Source organism: Cydia amplana, chromosome 20, assembly GCF_948474715.1.
Source record: "Cydia amplana chromosome 20, ilCydAmpl1.1, whole genome shotgun sequence".
Taxonomy (NCBI): domain Eukaryota; kingdom Metazoa; phylum Arthropoda; class Insecta; order Lepidoptera; family Tortricidae; genus Cydia; species Cydia amplana.
Window position 1 is genome coordinate 5,067,541 of NC_086088.1, and position 21,508 is coordinate 5,089,048.

Sequence of the window (21,508 nt, forward strand, 5' to 3'; positions counted from 1 at the left end):
TAAATAAAGCGGTGATTTTAGCAATGCAGCATTTTTCTTTTGTATTCGTTTTTCGCTGCAAAGCGAAGATATTTCTATACACGGTCGCCCGGCACTTTTCCTTGTTAAAAAATAGAAGTTGGTAAATTTCGAGCAACTATCTCTGTCACTCTAATTACGTCTTAATTAGAGTAAAAGAGATGCCTGAAATTTGCAAACTGCATATACGTTCAGAAATTTAAGGCTTACAATAAAGTTTAGTTTTTAGTTTCTGAACGAAACGTCACTCCCCCACCACTGTCGCCAACGAAACAAAATAAAAAATTAAACCGTCCATCCAGTTTCCGAACGAAGTCATCATTCGACGTACGCGTACACAAGAAAGTTTTTGTTGTATTTTCACTTCCAATAGCGAAATTGTGTATTACAGAACGATATCGTCATCAAAACATTATTGCTTTATTCATAAAGAGTTCATTTTAAAGCAAAGCTTTAATTAAGTGTCATTAATATTGTAACAATTAAGATCATTCGATCTCGGTCAGAAAGTTACATCCCATCCTAAGTTGGAAAGTCTCAGCAAGGCCGTTTCATACAGGTAAGTGGGATTTAAGGATAAAAAAGCATTAAACGTAATCACATGCCACTTTCTATTTACGAATAATTATAATAATTACGTGGTTCGCCACATCGTTACAATATTCCTCGGTTTTTGATTATTCTATTTGTTTTGTGTTTTGCCTGCGTTTTTATTACATCAGCAGAAGCGTCTGTTTTATTGTAGTTTGATTTGGTTATCTTTATTTTTGCCGGAATAGTTATAATGCCTACTATTTATTAAATATATGTATATATAATATATTATTATAAATTCTTCTTCTATTACGGCTCAGCGACGTAAATAGGATCTTGGCCTCTGAAACGAGAGCACACCACTTTTCCCGATCCTGCGCCGTTTCCTGCGAATTATCGGCTTGAAGCTGGCGCAGATCCGCTTCCACACTGTCTCTCCAACGGCACAGAATAAATAAAATAATAGTACTAAGTTAAGTACAGAAGACTCACTCTCTAACAAAACGCGTCTGTTACGATCAGCACAGATATGGCCGCTAGGTGGCGACAGCACGCGCGGCTTATGGCTTTCCCCAAAATTGGGCCCGAACGGATGTACTTTTAGCTACCTGTAGCAAAGCGACGAAATCGCGGAGTGAGTCACGCCTGCCAGCGGTATCTGGCCCATCGGTACCGGGTACATATGTAGTCCATAATTTTTTTCCATCATATTTTCTTGGAAGCGTTCGTATTTGTCATACTACTTCAGTCAACCTCAGGACTTTTTGTACCGAGACTTGACTGATATAGAAAGGAGCGTTCATACATTTTTGTGAAAAAACGATGGAAAATAATTATGCACTACATCTATAGTGGTTTTAGCTGTGCCTCTTGGCTAGGTAAGATAGCAGAATGTTTGAGACAAACCAATTTCAAGATTGTCTCAAATAAAATTGAACTTAGATTTATTCACAAACTAGAGGTAATTTACCTGTATATCTTTATGCACGCAAACATGATGATCTCCAACAATCAACACAATTAAACTATTACCCAAATCACTAACATCAAAAGCATTGTTTGTACACATCAAGATAATTGACCCATACAATCAGACCCATACTATCTGATGTTCATCAATGACCTCCCATTATGCTGTATCTGTTTATGCAAATCTATGGCTTGTTTCCTTCTATTGTTTATGGATAGTAATCATTATTAAAGAGGAATTAAAGAGATGAGCCTCCAAATATCTTCTTGTCCTAAGCCTTATCCCATTATCTGGGGTTTAGGCTTGTGTCGGTCATGAACTAAGAACTGTTATGAATGAAATCCTGTGAAGGACTGAACCGAACTAAATCTTTTTGCACACTCTTCATTGGTCCTTTAGTTCAGTGGGATTGGAGAGTGCTTGACTAAAAGGCTGAACTAGTTTGTTTGACCGAGAGTGGAGCGCTCTCTGTAGTGTACGAGCAGGCACAAGCCTACTGGGGTGGGATCTCCTTGTCTGCCTTTTTCATTGTTCTAGGTTTTGCGCGACTGTCTTATATACCCCTCTCAGGTCCTTCTGCGGGCGCAGCACGGTTCCATTTTTATCGCATATCACCATGCCCGTCCCTTTCGCACTTACATACTTGTTAGAACGTGACAGGCATGGTGACAACCGATAAAAACGCGACCGTGCTACGCCGCCTGGACCGTCTGGAGATGAGCTCCAAATACTATGTGTACTTACCAGTCAAAAGTTTAAATTGGGTTAAAGTTCGGTACAAATGAGTAGGTACTTTTGTGCAATACTTTTTTGAGCTTGGATGTCGTAATTTGTTTCCAACTGTCCGTCCGTGATCCGTATATTGATTCCAGAGACGTTCTTGATTAATCAGACACAATTTACGTACATTTTTAAACAGCTCATCCCCTAAAATTTTATAGGCATGATGTATGTATAGAAGATAGTGAACATCAGCCTCTTCTCCATACAAACATAGTCCCCATTGTTCACCCTGGATATTGACATTATGTAAGCCAGAGTATGAATATTGCAAATTTTGCAACACTTCCTTATTTCTGTAGTAACAATAGGTTTGTGGCAATGTATTTGGCCACTTTGGCAGTATTTATTCACAAATAATAAGTAAGTAGGTGTAGAATAGTTTAAATTTGCTCTTTAGGCAATACTTGTTCCTTATACATTCAGTAAGTGTAAAAGATTACAGAACCAATTCCACCAACTTGTTCACAAGTCACATTATGTCAAGGCAAGTTAGTTTTCCCAATAATTTTTGGTTGACTATAAATAAGTGGCTATTTCCTTGTACCTGTTTGCTGTACAATTGTAATGACAATTGAACCACAATTACCAGATAAGAAATATCAATGCACATTTATAATTGACACCTTTCCAAACATAAGACATTTTTCTGTGTAACACATTTCCCACAAGAAACTGAGCTGGTTCAAACGAACATCAGCAAGCAAAACAGAATCATAGGAATCGGACGTAAGGTCTAAAATAGCCTGAAACAATGTTACGTATAGTATGAAGAATGTATGGTATTCTGTTATAATTGTTTGCAGTGATAATTAAGAGCTGGTGAGTTAGTAAATGGGGTCTGCTCTGCTCGCCACTTATCACTTTCGATCCTTGCGTTACGCGTTGTTTTCTTTCCATACTTCTTAATTTAACACATTTCCAATTCAGTGGTAAAGATGCAGTTGTCAAAAAGTTATTCACCAATGATAGGATGCATTCCTATTTGTCCCCGCCCCACGTGATCGCCCCCATATGTGAGGCGAAAAAAGACTACATATTCCCTCTGACTACATATCTGTGCCCGGTGGGGACAGGGACAAATGGGAAAGGGTTAAAATAGTTGACTCAGTGCGGCGAATATATGTTGGGCCGGGCCGCTTCGTTATACAAAATATTACAAGTGTTTACATAGCCGCTAAAAGTTAATTTGTAATGTTCCCCACTTGTACTTTCCACTTTCTAACTTGAGATTCGACGCGTTTACACGTATCGCAAGGGCTATTTGGCATACACGATAGGCATTTTATTAGTAGTAGCGAAAGTGCGTGTCATTATCATTGAATTGTAATATGAGTTTCAATGCCGATAAACAAAGGCCCGAATTTCGAGAACTGGGGCCCCTAGGCACTTGGTATGGCACTTAGATTAGAATTTAGGGATGCCCCCATGCCCATTCTTCATCTCAAAAGCATTATTAGGTTGCCTAAGCCCATTTTGTATTTAGATACCTACGTATAATGGGTAATTGCAAAGAAAAGTAGGTAGGTACCTAACTTATAATCTACTTTTGCATGAGGCAGAGAAAAAAACTATCAATTTCGACCAAATCAGAGCATTTTTTCATTATCTACACCCGATTCTATCACTAAGAAAGGGAAATTTCAACGCTCAATTATCGAGATTGGTAAACATTCGTTCCTTTGTTTATCACTTCATACAAAATGGCCTAGAATAGATACTTTATAATGGCGTATAAGCCCTTTTTTAAAAGTAGTTGGTTACAGCCGCTTCCCAGCGATTTTGTCAACGGATTACGTCGAGACAATTGCCTTTTACGCTTCCGATGTCATAACCTGAGTATTGTCATTGCTTGCGCGGGCGCAGAAGTTTGCCAGTGTAGCCGGACCTTTAGCCGTAACTTGAGTACAAGGTACGTATCTAAAAATATCATTTTGAATAGATACACTACCTAATTAAATAAAAGAAGTCAGTGTGTCTTGTAATTTATTACAATAAATTAAACATTACTTAAGTTTCTACAGAAAGTTCGAGTCTCTAAAAAGTTCCAAAGAACTCGACACGGCTGTGACTAGGACTAGACTCTTAAAATAAAAACTGGGGTGACTTTGGGGTCTCATTAGACCACATCAGGGAGTCCCAAATAACCATCCCGGCCCGTCCCCGCCCCGGGTGGTATGCGTAAAGCATTTCCCCTCTTAAAAAAGAAAAAAGGAGGGCCCTTAGACCTTGCAACAAAATTAGGACGAATTCAATCCATCTAGCAAATTCCGCAATGTATCGAAAATTACATGCATTTGTTACACTACTTCGACCATTCGTTTCTCTATCGCTCTATATGCAAGAGCGATCGAGAGGCAATTAACGAAACTTCGATATTCAATGATCGCGGTAGACCCTCTGGTTCGGGTACGCCTTCAATTTGGTGTACCTATTCCCATTTGTCCCGCCGAGCACAGAAGGGAATAGGTACAGATACATATGAATCATTTCCACGCGCGTGACCGTCGCCATACACGAGGCGGGGACTAATGGGAATACGCCTTCGATTTGAGCTTGATAGCATTTGGAATGACATGGCTGCCTCGTTCAGTTTCCGTTGCCTCGTAAACGCGTGACGGGTTAGTCGAGCATCTAAACACCATTGTTCAGCTTATGTAACAACAACAAACAGTCCTAATGTTGGACATAACATAAAATAAATAAACATAAAAGGAGACAATAGAGGTACCTACTTGTATTTTACAAGCTTTACGTTTACGTTTTACGCCCTCTACCTAATTATTTTGAACCTTTTGGTTCACTTCATTATTCAAAAGTAGAAGATGACTATCATCATATCTGAGGCGTTACTGCCGCGCATGGGCCTTAGCCAGCCAGCCTATTATGGATAGCTTTATCCATCTTTATCCACGTGATAAAAAAACTGTCACTGTTTAACACCGTGGGAAAGAAAGTGACGGACACCGTTTTATCACGCTGTCACGTAGACAAGAACGACCATCATATCCGTACTGGTCAAGCAAATTTCTCTTTCTTTCCTTCTCCAACTTTTCACGTATACGCCGCCCAACCATCTGAGCTTGGGCTTGCCTAAGACCTCTGCGGCCCTCCGGTCGGCCTTCTAGAAGGTCAGGTGACTCTACAGACTAAAAGAAATTGTCCCGCAAGAATAGCGAACATGAAAATCTTCGAACAGTTCCGATATGCATAAATTATGCTTTTACACGCATAGAAAGAAACCATAAGCGTGATAGTATACCTATCAGTCCATCTCGCTAATTACATTGTAGTTTGTCCTTCGAAGATGCTGTCTCATACTTAATCACTACTTTCAATTATCAACTTTCCCCCATCGCAATAAAGTTTAAATCACATTACACGCTTCAGATGTAACTAGACACGCAAGAAAATTGTAAGTGAAATGGGCAATTTTGTTTCGGCCTCTTAATAGCCGTTACGCTTCTATTGGAGAGCGATGGGTTTCTAAAACATTGCCGTAACGTTCTCAGATTGATAACTTTGTGTTTTCTAAGTAATTTGCTAGTGATAGTTGCGATTTTCTTAGTTGCCTCGCTAAGCTAGAGTCTGTTCGGAAAGAGAAGAGTCGTGGAATGTATTGGGCCCCATACATTCCACGACTCTTCTCCTTCCGCACAGACTCTAGTGGCTTGTTCAAGGAGTGCTGGCAGTTTTTGCAGGTGTCTCTTCTGCAAGTTATGTTGCCTAAGTATTTCATTGACTGAAAGTCGGGTTGTGGAATAAATAAACCTGCCTTTGACAATATTTTGTCATTATTTTCTGCTTGCTGTCAAGAGATCCGATTTCATGCAAACTATAAGGGTTCCTTTTTCGCAGTTTTGACGAACTAAGCAAGTCCATAATTCTTCATATTAAACAACCTCAGCCGCAGAGGTACTTAATTCTAATTTTAAAATAAACTTAAAATCGAATAACAGTGTCCTTACGTGCAACGACACAAATCTTAAAAACAAAATAAAAAATAAGATAATTATACATAGTTACTTAATTATGTTTAGACCCTTTACGTTAACAATTAAGCAGCGATTGTCGCTTTCTCACGTAATACTTCCGATGTTGTGTCAAGCCATGAAAACATAGTTATGTCACAATGATACTCATTATCTTTGGCTAAACTACGGCATAAAAGGCTCACGAAGAAAATTACAAGTGTGTTAGTCCAAAATGAATAAACAAGACGGGCTAATCTGCACCAGACTATCTATAAAATATTAGAAACGTTCTCAGCTGATCATCAATCGACCTTATGACTTTGAGACAAGGTTTACGAATGATCAGTTAAGGGATAACGAGTTAAACGAGATCCAAAGAAACCTCCGACATCTGCAGACTATCTTAATAAAAAAAATGCAATTATCACATCGTAAATTGATAAAACATCGCACAAATGAGTAGGAGCTTTTTTGCGTTTGTATATTAAACTCACTTCACTTCTGGATGAGATTGGCTCAGGACCGACCGGGATAAGTGGTGTACTCAAAGAGAGGCCTATGCTCAGCAGTGGGCGATAAAAGGTGATATGATGATGATGATGATATCAAACAGTTGTGGAATTTATAGATGCCACATGCACACCATAATTTATTCCAACCGCACATCCTTATCCCCCTCAGTCACGCTTCCATACCTCCCCCACTTTAATCCTACCTTCAAAATTCTTCGAAAACGACTACGTATATTTGACACCTTCCGTCCGGAAATGCCACTGAGACTCCATTAAAGACATGTATAGGTACAATTCTCGCTTTTGTTATAAAAGCATAAAGGGGCCCACTGATTACCAGTCCGCCGGACGATAATGGCCTGTCAGTTGTTCGGAACTGTCAACTTTTTGTTCTAACTGACAGGCCGATATCGTCCGGCGGACTGTTATTCAGTGGGCCCCTTATGGTGCAAATGTGTCAACATGTCTTTGACATCAACTGACAGTAACGCATTTAACTGATAATTCATAGAGTTTATTCGTTTAGGCTTTCCATAATAGAAGGGTTCTTATGCTTCACGTGCAATAAGGACCTTTTTATCAGAATTTCTGCTGGAATTTCTAATTAAAATGACCTTATTGTACTTGAAGCATAAGGTCACTTCTGTGATTGTAAGCCACAAATAATTGAACTCTATTATATTGTAATAAGGCATACTCATCTTACACGTTAACACGTAACGGCTATCGACATGGTACGTTAATCACGGCTGACCGCTCGCGCTCATTTTCAAAATAGCGTACCTGCATTTTAATGTAGGCTCGCGTACGTCAGTATGTTAAATGTGTAACATACGAAGGTCGAGCTGAGATGAGTATTTGTTATTTGTGTCGTTATGTCGACAATGTCACGGACCGGGTGTTTACGCACGTAGATTTGACGCGACATGTAGGTAGGTAATTGATTTGTCAGGTGCCGAATATGATAATTATTATAATTTAGTCTGTCGTATTCAGCTGATGATGAAAGTTACCGACATAGCCCCAAGCATTAGCACGCTTTGTCAATTAGCTGGTCATAGTGGTCATGGCTGCCGTAACACAGACAACCATTGAAGAAGACATGTTCTGGATTTGGGCAAGAGTAGCATGAGACGCTCTGTGAGGCCTGCCACCTGCTGAACTGATATGATAAATGATGATGCTTGAGCCATATACATCTCAGAATTCTTTTAATGTTGTTTGGATCACGGGTGCTGAGAAGTCTGCCTCTTATTTATCTAATTATCGGCAATGGCTTATGAGGAAGATCTTTGGAAATAACTATAGCTAGTAGCTAAATACTAAGTACGAATGAGTATGAGATCTCTTTTAATTTAAAGATTACTGACAAGTTATGGCCTTTTTGTATTGCCCCTAGGTCACTACGATGAGTTGAAATACCTGCTATAACTTCTTTTGTCGTCAACGACTTCTATTCAGCGTCGAACTTAGCGGCTGAACGGATAATTTACACCACTATTCAATTTCATAACCAAAAGAATTACATATGCGTCATAACCTTACAAATTCCACAAATGGAGGTAAAATTGAATGTTATGCATAACGGATCGATCCCGTTAACAACCCGTGGCCGATGGGCAATAATTAACGATTGAGGTACAGTTGCTGCAATTAACAGTTCCGTTCGTGTATAACCTGTAACTATAACACATGTACAGTCAACAGTAGAAGTAGCTAAGCGGATGAGACGCTCAAAAAGATATACACACTCTCTTAAGTGACATCGTAAATGTCAATTCCTATGTAAATATCAAGTTTAAATACAACTGGGAACAAATCAAAATTATTTTGTTAAATAATTAGGAGGTGCAAGCACGTCCTGCTCGCCCTTAGAGTTGGTCAAAATCGCCTAGCCTTTCAAGGATAGCATATACCAGAGAATTTGGGACATTCACCAGAGAATTTGGGACATATACCAGATAATTTGGGACGGGTACCGCCGTGGCTGGATGGCTGTCACCCTTTGTCGCTGCCAAGTCGAAAGATGGACTCCAGAGTCCAGACCAGTAGACAGATCGGATCGGAGTCATTGGATTGAATGCATTTAGTAAAACGGTTCATTAAACTGATAGTTAGATTCATGTTTCATGACCTGACAACAACTCTTGATTAACGGTCTTCCAACTATGCAATGCATAATCAATTGACCATGGGTCGATAGGCAATAAGCGAATGGGCGAAGCTGCGATGGGTGTGATTAACCTACTGTACTGTTAGTTTAATAGTTATGCTTGCCTGAATACGAGTATGATCGTTTTAATGTGTTTTTGGAAATCGTTCATAAAGCTCTTCTAAGAGACTTACAGAACTGCAAAATTGCATGAACCTATTATGGATGAATTCATTTACAAAGCGGTTATTCAATTTTACAGCTGGGTGAAAATCATCATCACCATATCAGCCGAAAGACGTTCACTGCTGGACAAAGGCCTCCCTCAATGATCTCCACAGCAGCCGGTCACGTGCTGACCTCATCCAACCTATCCCTGCGATTTAGAACAGATCGTCGGTCCATCTTGTATTAGGCGCCTTCCCACGCTTTTGGGTGTAACAATGGTACATATTTTTAGGGATAGCATCGTACGTAAACGTACAAATGTGTCTGTCAGATGCATAGACTAGGAATCCTGTAGACGGAGTTTAGAGCAATTATTTCATGAAACCGGTGCTGCCAAAAATTCTGGGGTGCGGGGGACGAGGTGAGCTAGTCCCGTTCCGTGATTGGTCCGTTCAAAGACACGGACGTCACACAAAGACACTTTGACTCGAAAATGGAGTAAAACTACCGTATATTTGTGGCAGAGGAGCGTTACTATGCTCAGTCTGGAGGATGTCTCTGTGGTCAGATGTGTCTAACGGATAAATCTGTGGCGGAAATTAGGCACAGACATGTCGACGGACAGATCACATAATCTGCCAAACCGGTCTGACATTTAATAGTATATGACGGTGTAGCTAGAGTCCCGTCCAATGCTAATGACAGTAATGACTCTAATGAGTAATGTGAATTAATTATCAGTACAAAAAATAATTATGCGAATTCAAATGCCCTACGGCTCTAAGTACACAAGTATAAGACAGTAGAAATGTCGATCAATTACGCATGTTATCGCCGATCTGACTTTCCCATGGCGATGAATTATACATGATCCGCTCGTGCGCTTGGAATCGGGACGTGCACCTATTTTGTATTGCTTGTGTTTTATTGCTTTCTCCATCAATTCATATAGGTAGGTGTTCCACGGAGTGAGTCCGCAACTCCGAATACATAACATCGTGTTAAATATGAATCTGTCAGTCATATTTGGAATTCTTATCTCTAAAGGGCATAATCAGGGATGTTACAGAGCTCCGTTTCCGTTTCCGTTAAGTCGGAACTTCTGGTTGGTATTACACTACACATCCGTTTCTGTTCCGGTTCCGTTGCTTTTGAAACGGAAGTTATATCGGATGTCAATGCTTAGCGCGGCAGCGGGACATGAGCGGTGTACATCAAAAACAAACAGGTTTACACCAGTCATTCGTTCATAGCCCCGCTTGCCACGTGCTGCAGTAATTAGATGTTCTGATTTATCCGTGTTTTCGAATTTAAAGTACCTATTCGTATGTGTTGTATTGTGTAATGTATACCTACTGATAGTACTGACTCAGGTTCCGGTTCTGGTTCCGGTTCCGTTTTCGGTTCCGATTCCGTTTCTGGTTCCGATAAACTAAATTTAAAACATCTGGTTCCGCTTTCGGTTCCGTTAAAACCACATCCGTTACATCCCTGCACATAATTACCGTTCGCTGGACGATATCAGCCTGTCAGTTGTTCGGAACTGTCACCTTTTGCGTTTAACAGGCTGATATCGTCCAGCGAACTGGTAATTTGTGGGCCCTCAATATTATTTCTACCTCTGTGTTTCATTCGTTTCTTTCGCATGTCTCCAATTTTCGTGCTTGCCGCTCGGGGCACTCGGTAATGTCATTAGTCCTGCTTCTGTCTAATAACATGGTCTAAATTGTCTAAAACGTCAGAATTGTATGGAATATAATCTTAACTGTTGTATGTGATTAATCCTTGTACAATTGCAACCAATGTAGTGAAGCCTCCAGTTGCAGGGAGGGACCTTCATCTCAGTTTTACGTAAGACCGTGTCTTGTCGGGGATATGTGGACTTATTGTCTAATTTCGCAATTTCTGAAATATCACATCGATAATAACGATATTAAATACTTGCCAGACCTGTCTAATACCGGCCAACGGATTTGTCTACAAAAAGTGAGACAAAAGAACCCGTTTCGATTTCAAAATCGAGTCAGTATGGTACTGGGCTAATAATACAGGCTCACCCGTCGCGTGTGATCGCTGGTATTAACGTAACTAGTTCTTATCGCTTTCGTATTACGGTCGATATTTGAATGATTGCGTAAGGCGCTAAACGTTGTATGTTAGCGCGTCGAAGGAAATGTGTAATTAAATAAACACATTATAGTTTACTAAGTCTATAGGTAATAGTTGAAGAGTTCCCTCGATTTCAGAATCCCATCATCACACACACACTGTCTTGGTTAGGTTACAAATTTCAGATCAGATGACAATGGTACCAAAATTTAACCTTTCAAACAAAAAAAATAATTATCCAAATCGCCCCCAGACGTCTTCGAGAAATCGGGGAACATAATTTAAAAATGCTTCGAAGAAAGCTGTTCTTAATGTATCGGGATGTTTTAGAATCTAGTAGTCGGCTTAACATATAAGTATAACATAAGATATTAGATTAGCACTACTGTGAACTGACTCCCTCGACCTGAACACCCTACTTTTACTTACACCCCTTTCCAGACATGCATATCCTGTAATAAAATTAGTGTTACACTTATGCAATGCGAAATTGAATCTCATCCATTGATCAGTTGATGATCGTCGTTTGTCCCTATCTGTCGTTATGCCATAGAGAGGGTCAAACGACGATCATCAGCTGATCAACTTAGCAGACGTTTATTATGCATAACGCCGTAAGCGTTTCCAATCGATTTTACGATTGGAGGAAGTTTTCGTATTTACTGCTGTTAAAATAAATAAATATTTCATATTTATTTTTCATATTTATTTATTTCATATATGCACGGATATCATCAGAATCCCCTGAACGCTGTTAAATGTTTATTATAAATATACAATACCTCTTATTGTAAACAACGCCTGTACTTTTACGAATTTAAATAACATCACGTAATCTAGCGTCTCCACATACTTAAAAATTCAAATTAACCTCACTCATTCACTCACCGTGCGAAATTAAATCGCCATTTGCAATTCAAACACACGCCTCAAATTAACAATTAGCTAACACTAACGAACTTGACTTTTACGTAATCAATTTTCTTTCTTATTGTTCCAGCTTTTCTAACGTGGGACCGATCGAGAAACCCGCACAATGGCGTAAACGCAAATTAGAAAATCGCTAAACAATTGGCGCGCAAAAACTCCGCCATCTTGTGGAGTAAAATGTGACGTAACGCCATCTAGTGGCTGATTGGTGAACTTAGTGAAAGTGGTCAAGATGAAGTTGAACTTGTTCAAGCGGTCGATGATTTTCGCGACATTTTTTGGGTCGTGTTTGTGTATAGCGTTGATAGTGGCATCTTTGGGTACTACGCATTGGATAGATGCAAGGGCGAGGAGGACTTCGAATCCCTTGGATTCTGAGGGCAGGATCAGCTTTGGGCTGTTTGAGGGGCATAAGGAGCTCAACTTCGGTTATGGGTGGAGGAGTCATAATTTTAGTGGTAAGTTTTTTGTCGAACCGGGGATCCGGCAGACCTCGTCGGCGATGGCGGGATAACTTAGACTCCTTTTTGAGCGACTGGCCAGATGTAGCTCAAAATCGGGAGGAGTGGAAGAAGAGGGGGGAGGCCTTTGCCCAGCAGTGGGACACAATAGGCTCGCAATAATATAATAATAATAAGTTTTTTGTATTTGTCTAGTCTAGGTATTAGTTTGTTATACGTGTCCAAAGTTATTCTTTTACATTCGATAACTCGGTTCATTCATGATCTAAATGTAGGCCAATCTGACCAATATGATTACAAAAATCCGATATGTTTTGACCGTCGTTAATAGTATTAGATAAATTTTCATTAGCCACATGATACCTACTGCTTTTAATTTTAACCAAAAAACCCCCGTAAGACTTGGTCACACACGGACATCGAAATGTATTTATAACGGGTAAGCTATAACTTAAAGCTGTACAAAAATACCCGAGAGGACATATCGTGTTGAAATCATTATCGTTACATTTCAATTACCAAACTCGGAATCAAAATTAAACAATCTATTTAACGAAACCATTATGCTATAATTGGATGATTGACCACATTAGCCATTTAGTAAAGCTTATGCCTTATGCAACATGCTCTCATGTGACAATGGTCCGGTCCGGTCCAATGTTCCATTCTTTTATAATGTCGCACGTTTCAAAACATCCTGTAGTTCTAAAAAGTCGTACAGACAAAAAGATTACCGACGCATATGTCAGTACAGATGTCGTGAAATAACCATTCGGTCCAATTAGGATTGAATGAAGGACAACGTTGATGCAAGAGATCTGATGAGAACTTCCATTCTTTAAATTATCTACCTACTCAAAATCTGAGGGTCTACCGCGAAAACCGAAACCCAAATTGCGGGGATCTTTCTCTTTTACTCCAATAAAGGCGTAATTGGAGTAGATATGAGCGCCGATAGGCATTTAGCCGGCGGCGGCGCGCCGGTCAAAATTGGTCGGCGGCGGCGGCGAATCGGCGGCGTGGCCTTGAAACACCTTCGATTAATGAAAAAAAAAAAATTCAAACCAAAATTTTACCGAAAAAACATGTTTTTGCTGTAAGAAAGTTATAAAATAAATGCTTTTTCTTTTTTCAAGGATAATTTATTGAGTAATGATACGAAAAAAGTTTTATATCGTATAAACTGTGGATAGGCGGTATCGCGCTGCATCAAAGGCGGTCTTAATCTTGGCGAGGTTCAGGCCGGAAGATCTTAGCGAGGCCCTTATCTTTTGTGGTAAGTTAAAAATTGCGGATATACTGTATCAGGGAACGTCTTGTCGACAGTTCAGATATATTAAATAAATTACCTAAGGAATTAGTACACATTTTAGAAAATAGAAAATCATCGTAACTCAATAAAATTCTAAAGGAATATTTCACAAATGATAATGCTCTGGCAAATATACTGGCAAACAAACTAAAATAAACCCATTAGTTAAATTAAGAAAAGTAGATATTTACATTTCGAATTACTCAATGTATTATTAGGTAACATCAAAACGCGAGTTTTAGTGACCGCGCACATAATCTCATACTAGAGATTTTGCACACAAATGTATGTAGATTTAAGTACTTTTTTAGCGAAATAAATAGATTTAAATTTTATTTTTTTTTTTTAATAAAATCGAGCTCCGTCATTAACCAACATCGACCCAACAAAACCGATTTATGTCAAAAAGTGAGGCCCAAGGCCGAGCTCCATGTAACACCGAAGACTTGATTTCGACGCCTCCCAATGCGAGGCCAGAGGATAAGCTGCAGGTAAGCATACAGCTAAGAATCGAACGCCAACAGCGCGCTTCTGTGCGAGGCGGAGCTACAAGAGAGCAGAGCGAGGGCGAAGGCTAATAAAGACCGAAGCCATAGTGTTAAAGATCTGGAGCTTTCCTGCGGGCGCATTCGTGCGACGCCAAAGGCCGAGCTGCAATGGAGCTAAGATCAGACAAGGACCAATGCTCAAGAGTTTTAAAAGAGGCCGAAAGCTGAGCTCCAAACAGGGCCAAAAACTTACAGGTTCAGATAGTGGCTTACTTCCATGCAAGCGATGCAAGGCCAAAGATTGAGCTGCGAGAGAGCAAAGCTTGAAATTTGATCAGTGGCCAAGTTTAAATAAGACCCGATTCCGACGCCCTTCCGCGCGAAGCCAACGGCTGGACATTTGGACGTGGAAACCATTAATATCTCAAAATTAACCCCTTTTTATACCTTTTAAAGACGATTAATCATGCTTGCAATGGTTAAATTCGCGGTAAATGACGGATGGTTAACAGTTGGCAAAATTAGTTATGCATTGGGTCGATACTCCAAAGATTCGAGTCTCACGTTAGCCAGAGTTGATTTGATCACAGGTAATTTTTTCATTGTGATTGACATATCTAGTGTATATACAATCTATAAATTGTAATGTACGTTCCACAATAAAAATGGAAGGAAATCAGTATGTTTATTACGAGCATATTGATGTTTAAATTGATATTAAAAAAATCGTTTCCCCAAGACTAGTAGCGCGGTTACTAGACAAATAAATTTGCATTTACCTTCGATATTTTTGAATTATATGGGCCTAAAATACCTTTTGAATGCCTATAAACTATTCGAAGTGGCGCCGTTATAGATCTAAACTCGATTTAAGATATATTATCTGGTTCCTAAACCTCTGAAAGTAGTAGTAACTACCAAGGTCACGCCGATGCCACGCCGATAGGGCAGCGTCGGCGGCGGCGGCGCGAAAATTTCGTCGGCGGCGGCGGCGCGCCGGCGCGGCGCTCATATCTAAATTGGAGTGACAGATAAAGATTGCGAACTTCGATTTTCATGGTTATAGCCCAGATCTATCGAAGTATCGAATGAGCAGTATTGTGCGCCTTGCAAACCCCGGCTCTTATAGTAAGATTTTGTTAGTTAGGCTGTCCAATGACACTTCTGTTGTCCTTAACCTTCGGACATCTTGAAAAGTACATAGTAGATTGTTAACCAAGGGATGAAAGGCACTCATTTCTGTCGTGTTAGTTATGCAAAGTAAAAATGGCTCGTGGCTTTATATTTTTTTGGGAAGAAGGTTGTTTTTATGTTACACCTATTAATATAATGATTAATTGGATAGGACCCATGGATCATCCTCACCGAGACGCCTATGTTCCCTATCAGCCCGTGGCGTAAGGCTGCCCTCCATTTTATGAAACCAACTAACTTAACAGGTTAAGGACTTAAGGTTCATGATCCTCACTAATGGGTTTGCACTTTTCACTGTGAATCCTTGGAAAAAGCTAAACATTTTGACACATTTGCAATAAGCACTGGGCATGTATACGCGCATTGTAATACCTATGCCATTGAAGATAAAAATCTTCGTCAAGTGGCTTTTTCACAATTTTCCCACGCCGTGTATCGTTGTTAAGAGCGACTGATAGAAAGTATGCTTTATGCGCCACAAAATATGTATCAGAATGGCCAGATCACTCCACTCCGCTCCATCAGCATTCCACATATGAGGGTGGTTCTTCTGCGGTGGCAGCATGGTTCCATTTTTATCGTCTGTCACTTTCGCACTTACATACTTGTAGAACTCGACAGGCACAGGTGACAGGTGATAAAAGGCGCCCGTGCTACGGCCGCTGGAGAAGTTGAGCTTGGTTAAATTAGATTCTAGCATTTTGTAGTCTTCAGCAAGAGTGTCAGCAGAATAGGGATGTTGACAATTTTTTGGAACTGGTTTCATTTTGTAGATAGACACGTAATAATTACAGAAAAAAATATTAAAAAAATATATTCATTAATTTTGAATAAAAAACATGTATAATAAGTTTCGTGTTTAAATTTCGCGCCTAAACGCTCCAAACTGTCACGTGACCTTGATGACGTAACGGCGTTTTAAACAAACTGCTGTCAGTCATTTTTTTAAATTCTTTATATGGCAACTGACAATTTTTTTTAAAGCCTTAACACACTACCGCATCGGACAGCGACCTTCTTTCTCGCTCTAACTTATAGCTGCGTCCTTAACGCACCACCTTACACACTATCGATTCGTGCGCCGCACCGCACCAAGATCGCGTTTCGGTACGATAATCTGTAGACACTTAGGCAGGTTTTATAACTTGTCTTTGGTGATTCCACTGTGATTACGTCACGCGCTCCGATTGGCGTTTGCAGTCACGTGATACTGGGCATTATTTTAAATACTTTTGATTACTTTTAATTAATTTATTACGCATATTTACACTTGCAAAATATGATTTTCCGCGTTCTAATATTCCCTGCTATGGTAAAAACATAACATGCTATATATTCGCGATTCATGTCAACATCCCTATTGTTTCTCTCCACACGGAAGTTGTTTAGTCTAACTTAGAGGTCAATTTAAATTATCGGACACCGAGAAATAGCCCAGGATCGATATTAATCGAGAGACACCGCTCAGATCTGCTGATCTCGCTGCGAATGCACCTATCTGCAGAATGCTTGCTTTCGTGCGTTGTGGCGTGCTAGCGACGCTGTTGCCAGATCTGGACGACCAGGAGACCAGGACGTATCTTAAAATATAAATATTATGGTTTCAGTAAAAGCGGGCACCCACCCGGCACGGCGCTGGGCTTGGATGGGCACAGCGGCTCAGCTAGCGGCAGCACTAGTATCATGTGGCGGAGCCTGCGTACTGGCCGCCTTAGGGTCTGCGGCCCGCACGCGGGCCATGCCGCGCCCGCTCATCATCAGCAACTCGCTGGCAGGTCAGTACACACCAGTATATACTCCAGCTACTGGCCCAGCTCACTGGACTTTTATGGAATAGCAGCTCAACTAGCGGCACCACTAGTGTCATGTGGCGGAGCCTGAGTACTGGCCGCTTTAGTGTCGCTTATCATTAGCAACTCGCTGGTAACTCAGTACACAGTACACACCAGTATGTACTCCAGCCACTGGCCCAGCTGGTATCGTAGTCCGTGCTCGGACTTTAAATTTAAACATCAGAGGTCTCTCAACATTGGCCAGCTAGTCGTGTCCCAAAAATTTGGTAATTTTTGACAGCTTATTTGATAGACAATACATATATGTACCTTCTGACTTTCAACTTTTTTTTTATTTAGTCACTATTTATTTAATCGTATGGCATGCATAAAGAAGGACAATCAGAGTATAGCTTTGCCATAAAACTTACCAAAATATTTATCATTCCAGTACTCTTCACCCTCGGCGCTATTGCAGTATGGCTGACGGAGTACTATCTACGGTTGCAGCACAACGTGATGTCAGACGAGGACCTGGCCAACACCTGGAGCTCTGACGGCACAGCTGACCTGGGGTTGTCCTTCTGGTGAGTCTCGCTATAGCAGTATGCAGTACTTCTACGGTTGCAGCACAACGTGACGTCAGACGAGGACCTGGCCAACACCTGGAGCTCTGACGGCACAGCTGACCTGGGGTTGTCCTTCTGGTGAGTCTCGCTATAGCAGTATGCAGTACTTCTACGGTTGCAGCACAACGTGATGTCAGACGAGGACCTGGCCAACACTTGGAGCTCTGACGGCACAGCTGACCTGGGGTTATCCTTCTGGTGAGTCTCACTATAGCAGTATGCAGTACTACTACGGTTGCAGCACAACGTGATGTCAGACGAGGACCTGGCCAACACTTGGAGCTCTGACGGCACAGCTGACCTGGGGTTATCCTTCTGGTGAGTCTCACTATAGCAGTATGCATTACTACTACGGTTGCAGCACAACGTGATGTCAGACGAGGACCTGGCCAACACCTGGAGCTCTGACGGCACAGCTGACCTGGGGTTATCCTTCTGGTGAGTCTCGCTATAGCAGTATGCAGTACTACTACGGTTGCAGCACAACGTGATGTCTGACGAAGATCTGGGGCAACACCTGGAGCTCTGACGGCACGGCTGACCTGGGGTTATCCTTCTGGTGAGTCTCACTATAGCAGTATGCAGTACTACTACGGTTGCAGCACAACGTGATGTCTGACGAAGATCTGGGGCAACACCTGGAGCTCTGACGGCACGGCTGACCTGGGGTTATCCTTCTGGTGAGTCTCACTATAGCAGTATGCAGTACTTCTACGGTTGCAGCACAACGTGATGTCAGACGAGGGCCTGGCCAACACCTGGAGCTCTGACGGCACAGCTGACCTGGGGTTATCCTTCTGGTGAGTCTCGCTATAGCAGTATGCAGTACTACTACGGTTGCAGCACAACGTGATGTCACACGAAGACCTGGGGCAACACCTGGAGCTCTAACGGCACAGCTGACTTGGGTTTATCCTTCTGGTGAGTTCTAATTCGATCTCGCAGGGAAACGTGGCCGGCTATAATGTTGCCCGCCAAAATAAACTTTGTTTTAAAGATGCGGTCACACGATGCCAGGCGTGGCTCACTCCGCGATTTCGTCGCTTTGCTACAGGTAGCTAAAAGTACATCCGTTCCGGCCCCAATTTTGGGGAATGCCATAAGCCGCGCGTGGCGCTGTCGCCACCTAGCGGCCATATCTGTGCTGATCGTAACAGACGCGTTTTGTTAGAGAGTGAGTCTTCTGTACTTAGTACTATTATTTATTCTGTGACGATGCGCAGTCGAGTTGCGGGTAAATGTGTAGGAGGGCACAGGTCGCGCCTTGCGGATATGTTACTAGTTGCTTAGCATCCTAGGTCTTTCAGACGCTGCTACTCAAATTGATCTATTTTCGTGCCGTCAGAACGCCATTCCGATCTTCCCAGCAGTCAGTTGGTATACAAGCATATAATCCAAACATGTTTCACATTACAGGCTCGTGGTCGCCGCGTCCATATCGGCGTTTGTGAACAACGTGTGCATCATGGTCGCCATGGCCGACGAGCGAGACGCAGATACCATCGCTCCCGCTCTAGAGGAGAAGGTCAACGGGGCCATCATGCTATATTAACCCGCAGGTAAGATCCTATCATACTCAGTTGGTAAAGTAAGGACGGTAAGAAAGAAGAATTTCATACATTGCCCTGCATGATCATATCTCTATCGCATGCGGGGCTATCCGTACAGGGGGTATTTTTATGAAGTTCGGATTATCAAGGCCCTACTGTATATTGCTGCTCGCACACGCACAGTGTCATTGACCGCCGGCATCATGGGCGGGACAGATAGGTATATTTACGCGCGTGCGATAGAGATAGGAAAAGGCGGGTCTTCTTCCTGCTTAGTGACCTTCCTTTAATCGACCGTCTATGGTAAAGTTATAATAGTCCAACTGAGCGCCCGCGTTTGGCGTGCCGATGGTCTGCACTAGGGACTAGTAAATATTCAAGACTAACAACCTCACACAATGATATCTGCGAACCAGGCCCCGTAGACAACATAGCAATCATACGTAGCGAACGAAACGCAACTGTCACTGTCACACTAATATGGAAGAGAGATGATAGAGAGACACAAGCGATTGTCACCTTGGCTAGGCCGCCAGGGCTCACACGGCCGTCCGCACAGTGCTCAGCCAGCTGCGTTCGGAGAATAATCCGAACTCACGGCGCTTTTAATGAAATGCCTGCTTAGATTTTTATAGTTTACAGAAAATACTTTCCTATTAAAATAGTCTTAAAATACCTGTTTTCTGTTTCAGGTGTCAACTGCTGAGAGAAATGAACAGGAACCAATCCGTCGGTTGAAACCACACAAATAATGTTGGTATACAAAACGTTTGCTTTAAAATGATCACTAAAACTAGCTCAAAACATCTAATTCCATTAATGTAAGCCGTTTGTTGAGTTAGTCAGGCCCCACTGGTGCGTTGTGTTGCGTCGTTGCATCGCATTTGTGTTGTTTCCAAGTAAAATCTCCCAGTCGATCCATAAGGACGCTTTGACAGGTTATTCGTATAAAGATACAAGCAAATCTCGTCCTTATGGTAAACGACAAAGTTTATTGTGGCATGTCATAATATACATATATATATGTATGTAAAAATGACGCAGCGTTGACGCTGCGACGACGCTTGCAACGAAACAACGCGACGCAACGCACCAGTGGGGTCTCTTAAAGTAAGTTGTAGGTTTTGAAGGCTGAACGTTAGATATAAGTTTGTGTAGTAATTTATATTACTATAACATTTAGTATTTTTAGGAACTTTTAGTTTCTCTTTTGGTATTTAAATTTACTAAGAATCTCTATGGATATTACTTTTCAATGAGTATTTTGCTATTGTAGAAAAGGTATATAAAAGACACATCTCATATACATTCCGTCCATTAGAATATTATCTGGTATCTCACATACCTTAGATATTTTGAGAAATTACTTATGAAAAGGTTGAAAATACTTATGACCTTGGATTTCAGAAGAATAAATACTGGTTATGCCCCTTTGTAAGTTATTCATTCATCATTGTTTATTACCTCAAATATTTTAAGACAATAAGTGTGTTTTTCAGATTAATTAAAAATACGTCATCTAGAATTTTGGCTCCAACTTAAGTTAGTGTTTAACGTTTGTGAACAGCAGAGACAGCTTTTTGGTACACTTAACCTTTTGGACGCCAATGACCGATATATCCGCACCGTAGGTTCAACGCCAAAGACCGATTAATCGGTCACAGACCACAGAGCAACATCGACCTACGTGCATATACATAAAGTTCAACTTCAGTTTTGTACACTTCAATGATGTGGCGTCTTAGTGACAGCTTTTGTGTTTGTCACGGCGTGGAAAAGGTTAATGGTATGCCAATAAAATATACCTACCTAATGTTATTTAAATTTAATGTAGTTATTTGTATCCGTCCAAAGCTATAACTGTCAGATATTGACAAAGCTCATGACAAGTCTGCACTGAAGACAAAAAGTAACAGATTAAAAAACGAGTAATGCGACCACGGTTCTTTTGGTGT

General features: G+C 41.1%; 1 protein-coding gene across 1 annotated transcript; it reads left to right on the forward strand.

Moving 5' to 3' along the window:
- The first annotated feature begins 302 nt into the window (after positions 1–302).
- LOC134657579 (uncharacterized) lies at positions 303–20,388 on the forward strand. The gene is made up of 6 exons (XM_063513156.1): positions 303–577; positions 12,218–12,605; positions 17,210–17,377; positions 17,826–17,961; positions 19,420–19,562; positions 20,246–20,388. Exons 2-5 carry the CDS (start codon positions 12,380–12,382, stop codon positions 19,553–19,555), a joined length of 666 nt encoding a protein of 221 aa, XP_063369226.1. The 5' UTR covers positions 303–577; positions 12,218–12,379; the 3' UTR covers positions 19,556–19,562; positions 20,246–20,388.
- Positions 20,389–21,508: the final 1,120 nt, after the last annotated feature.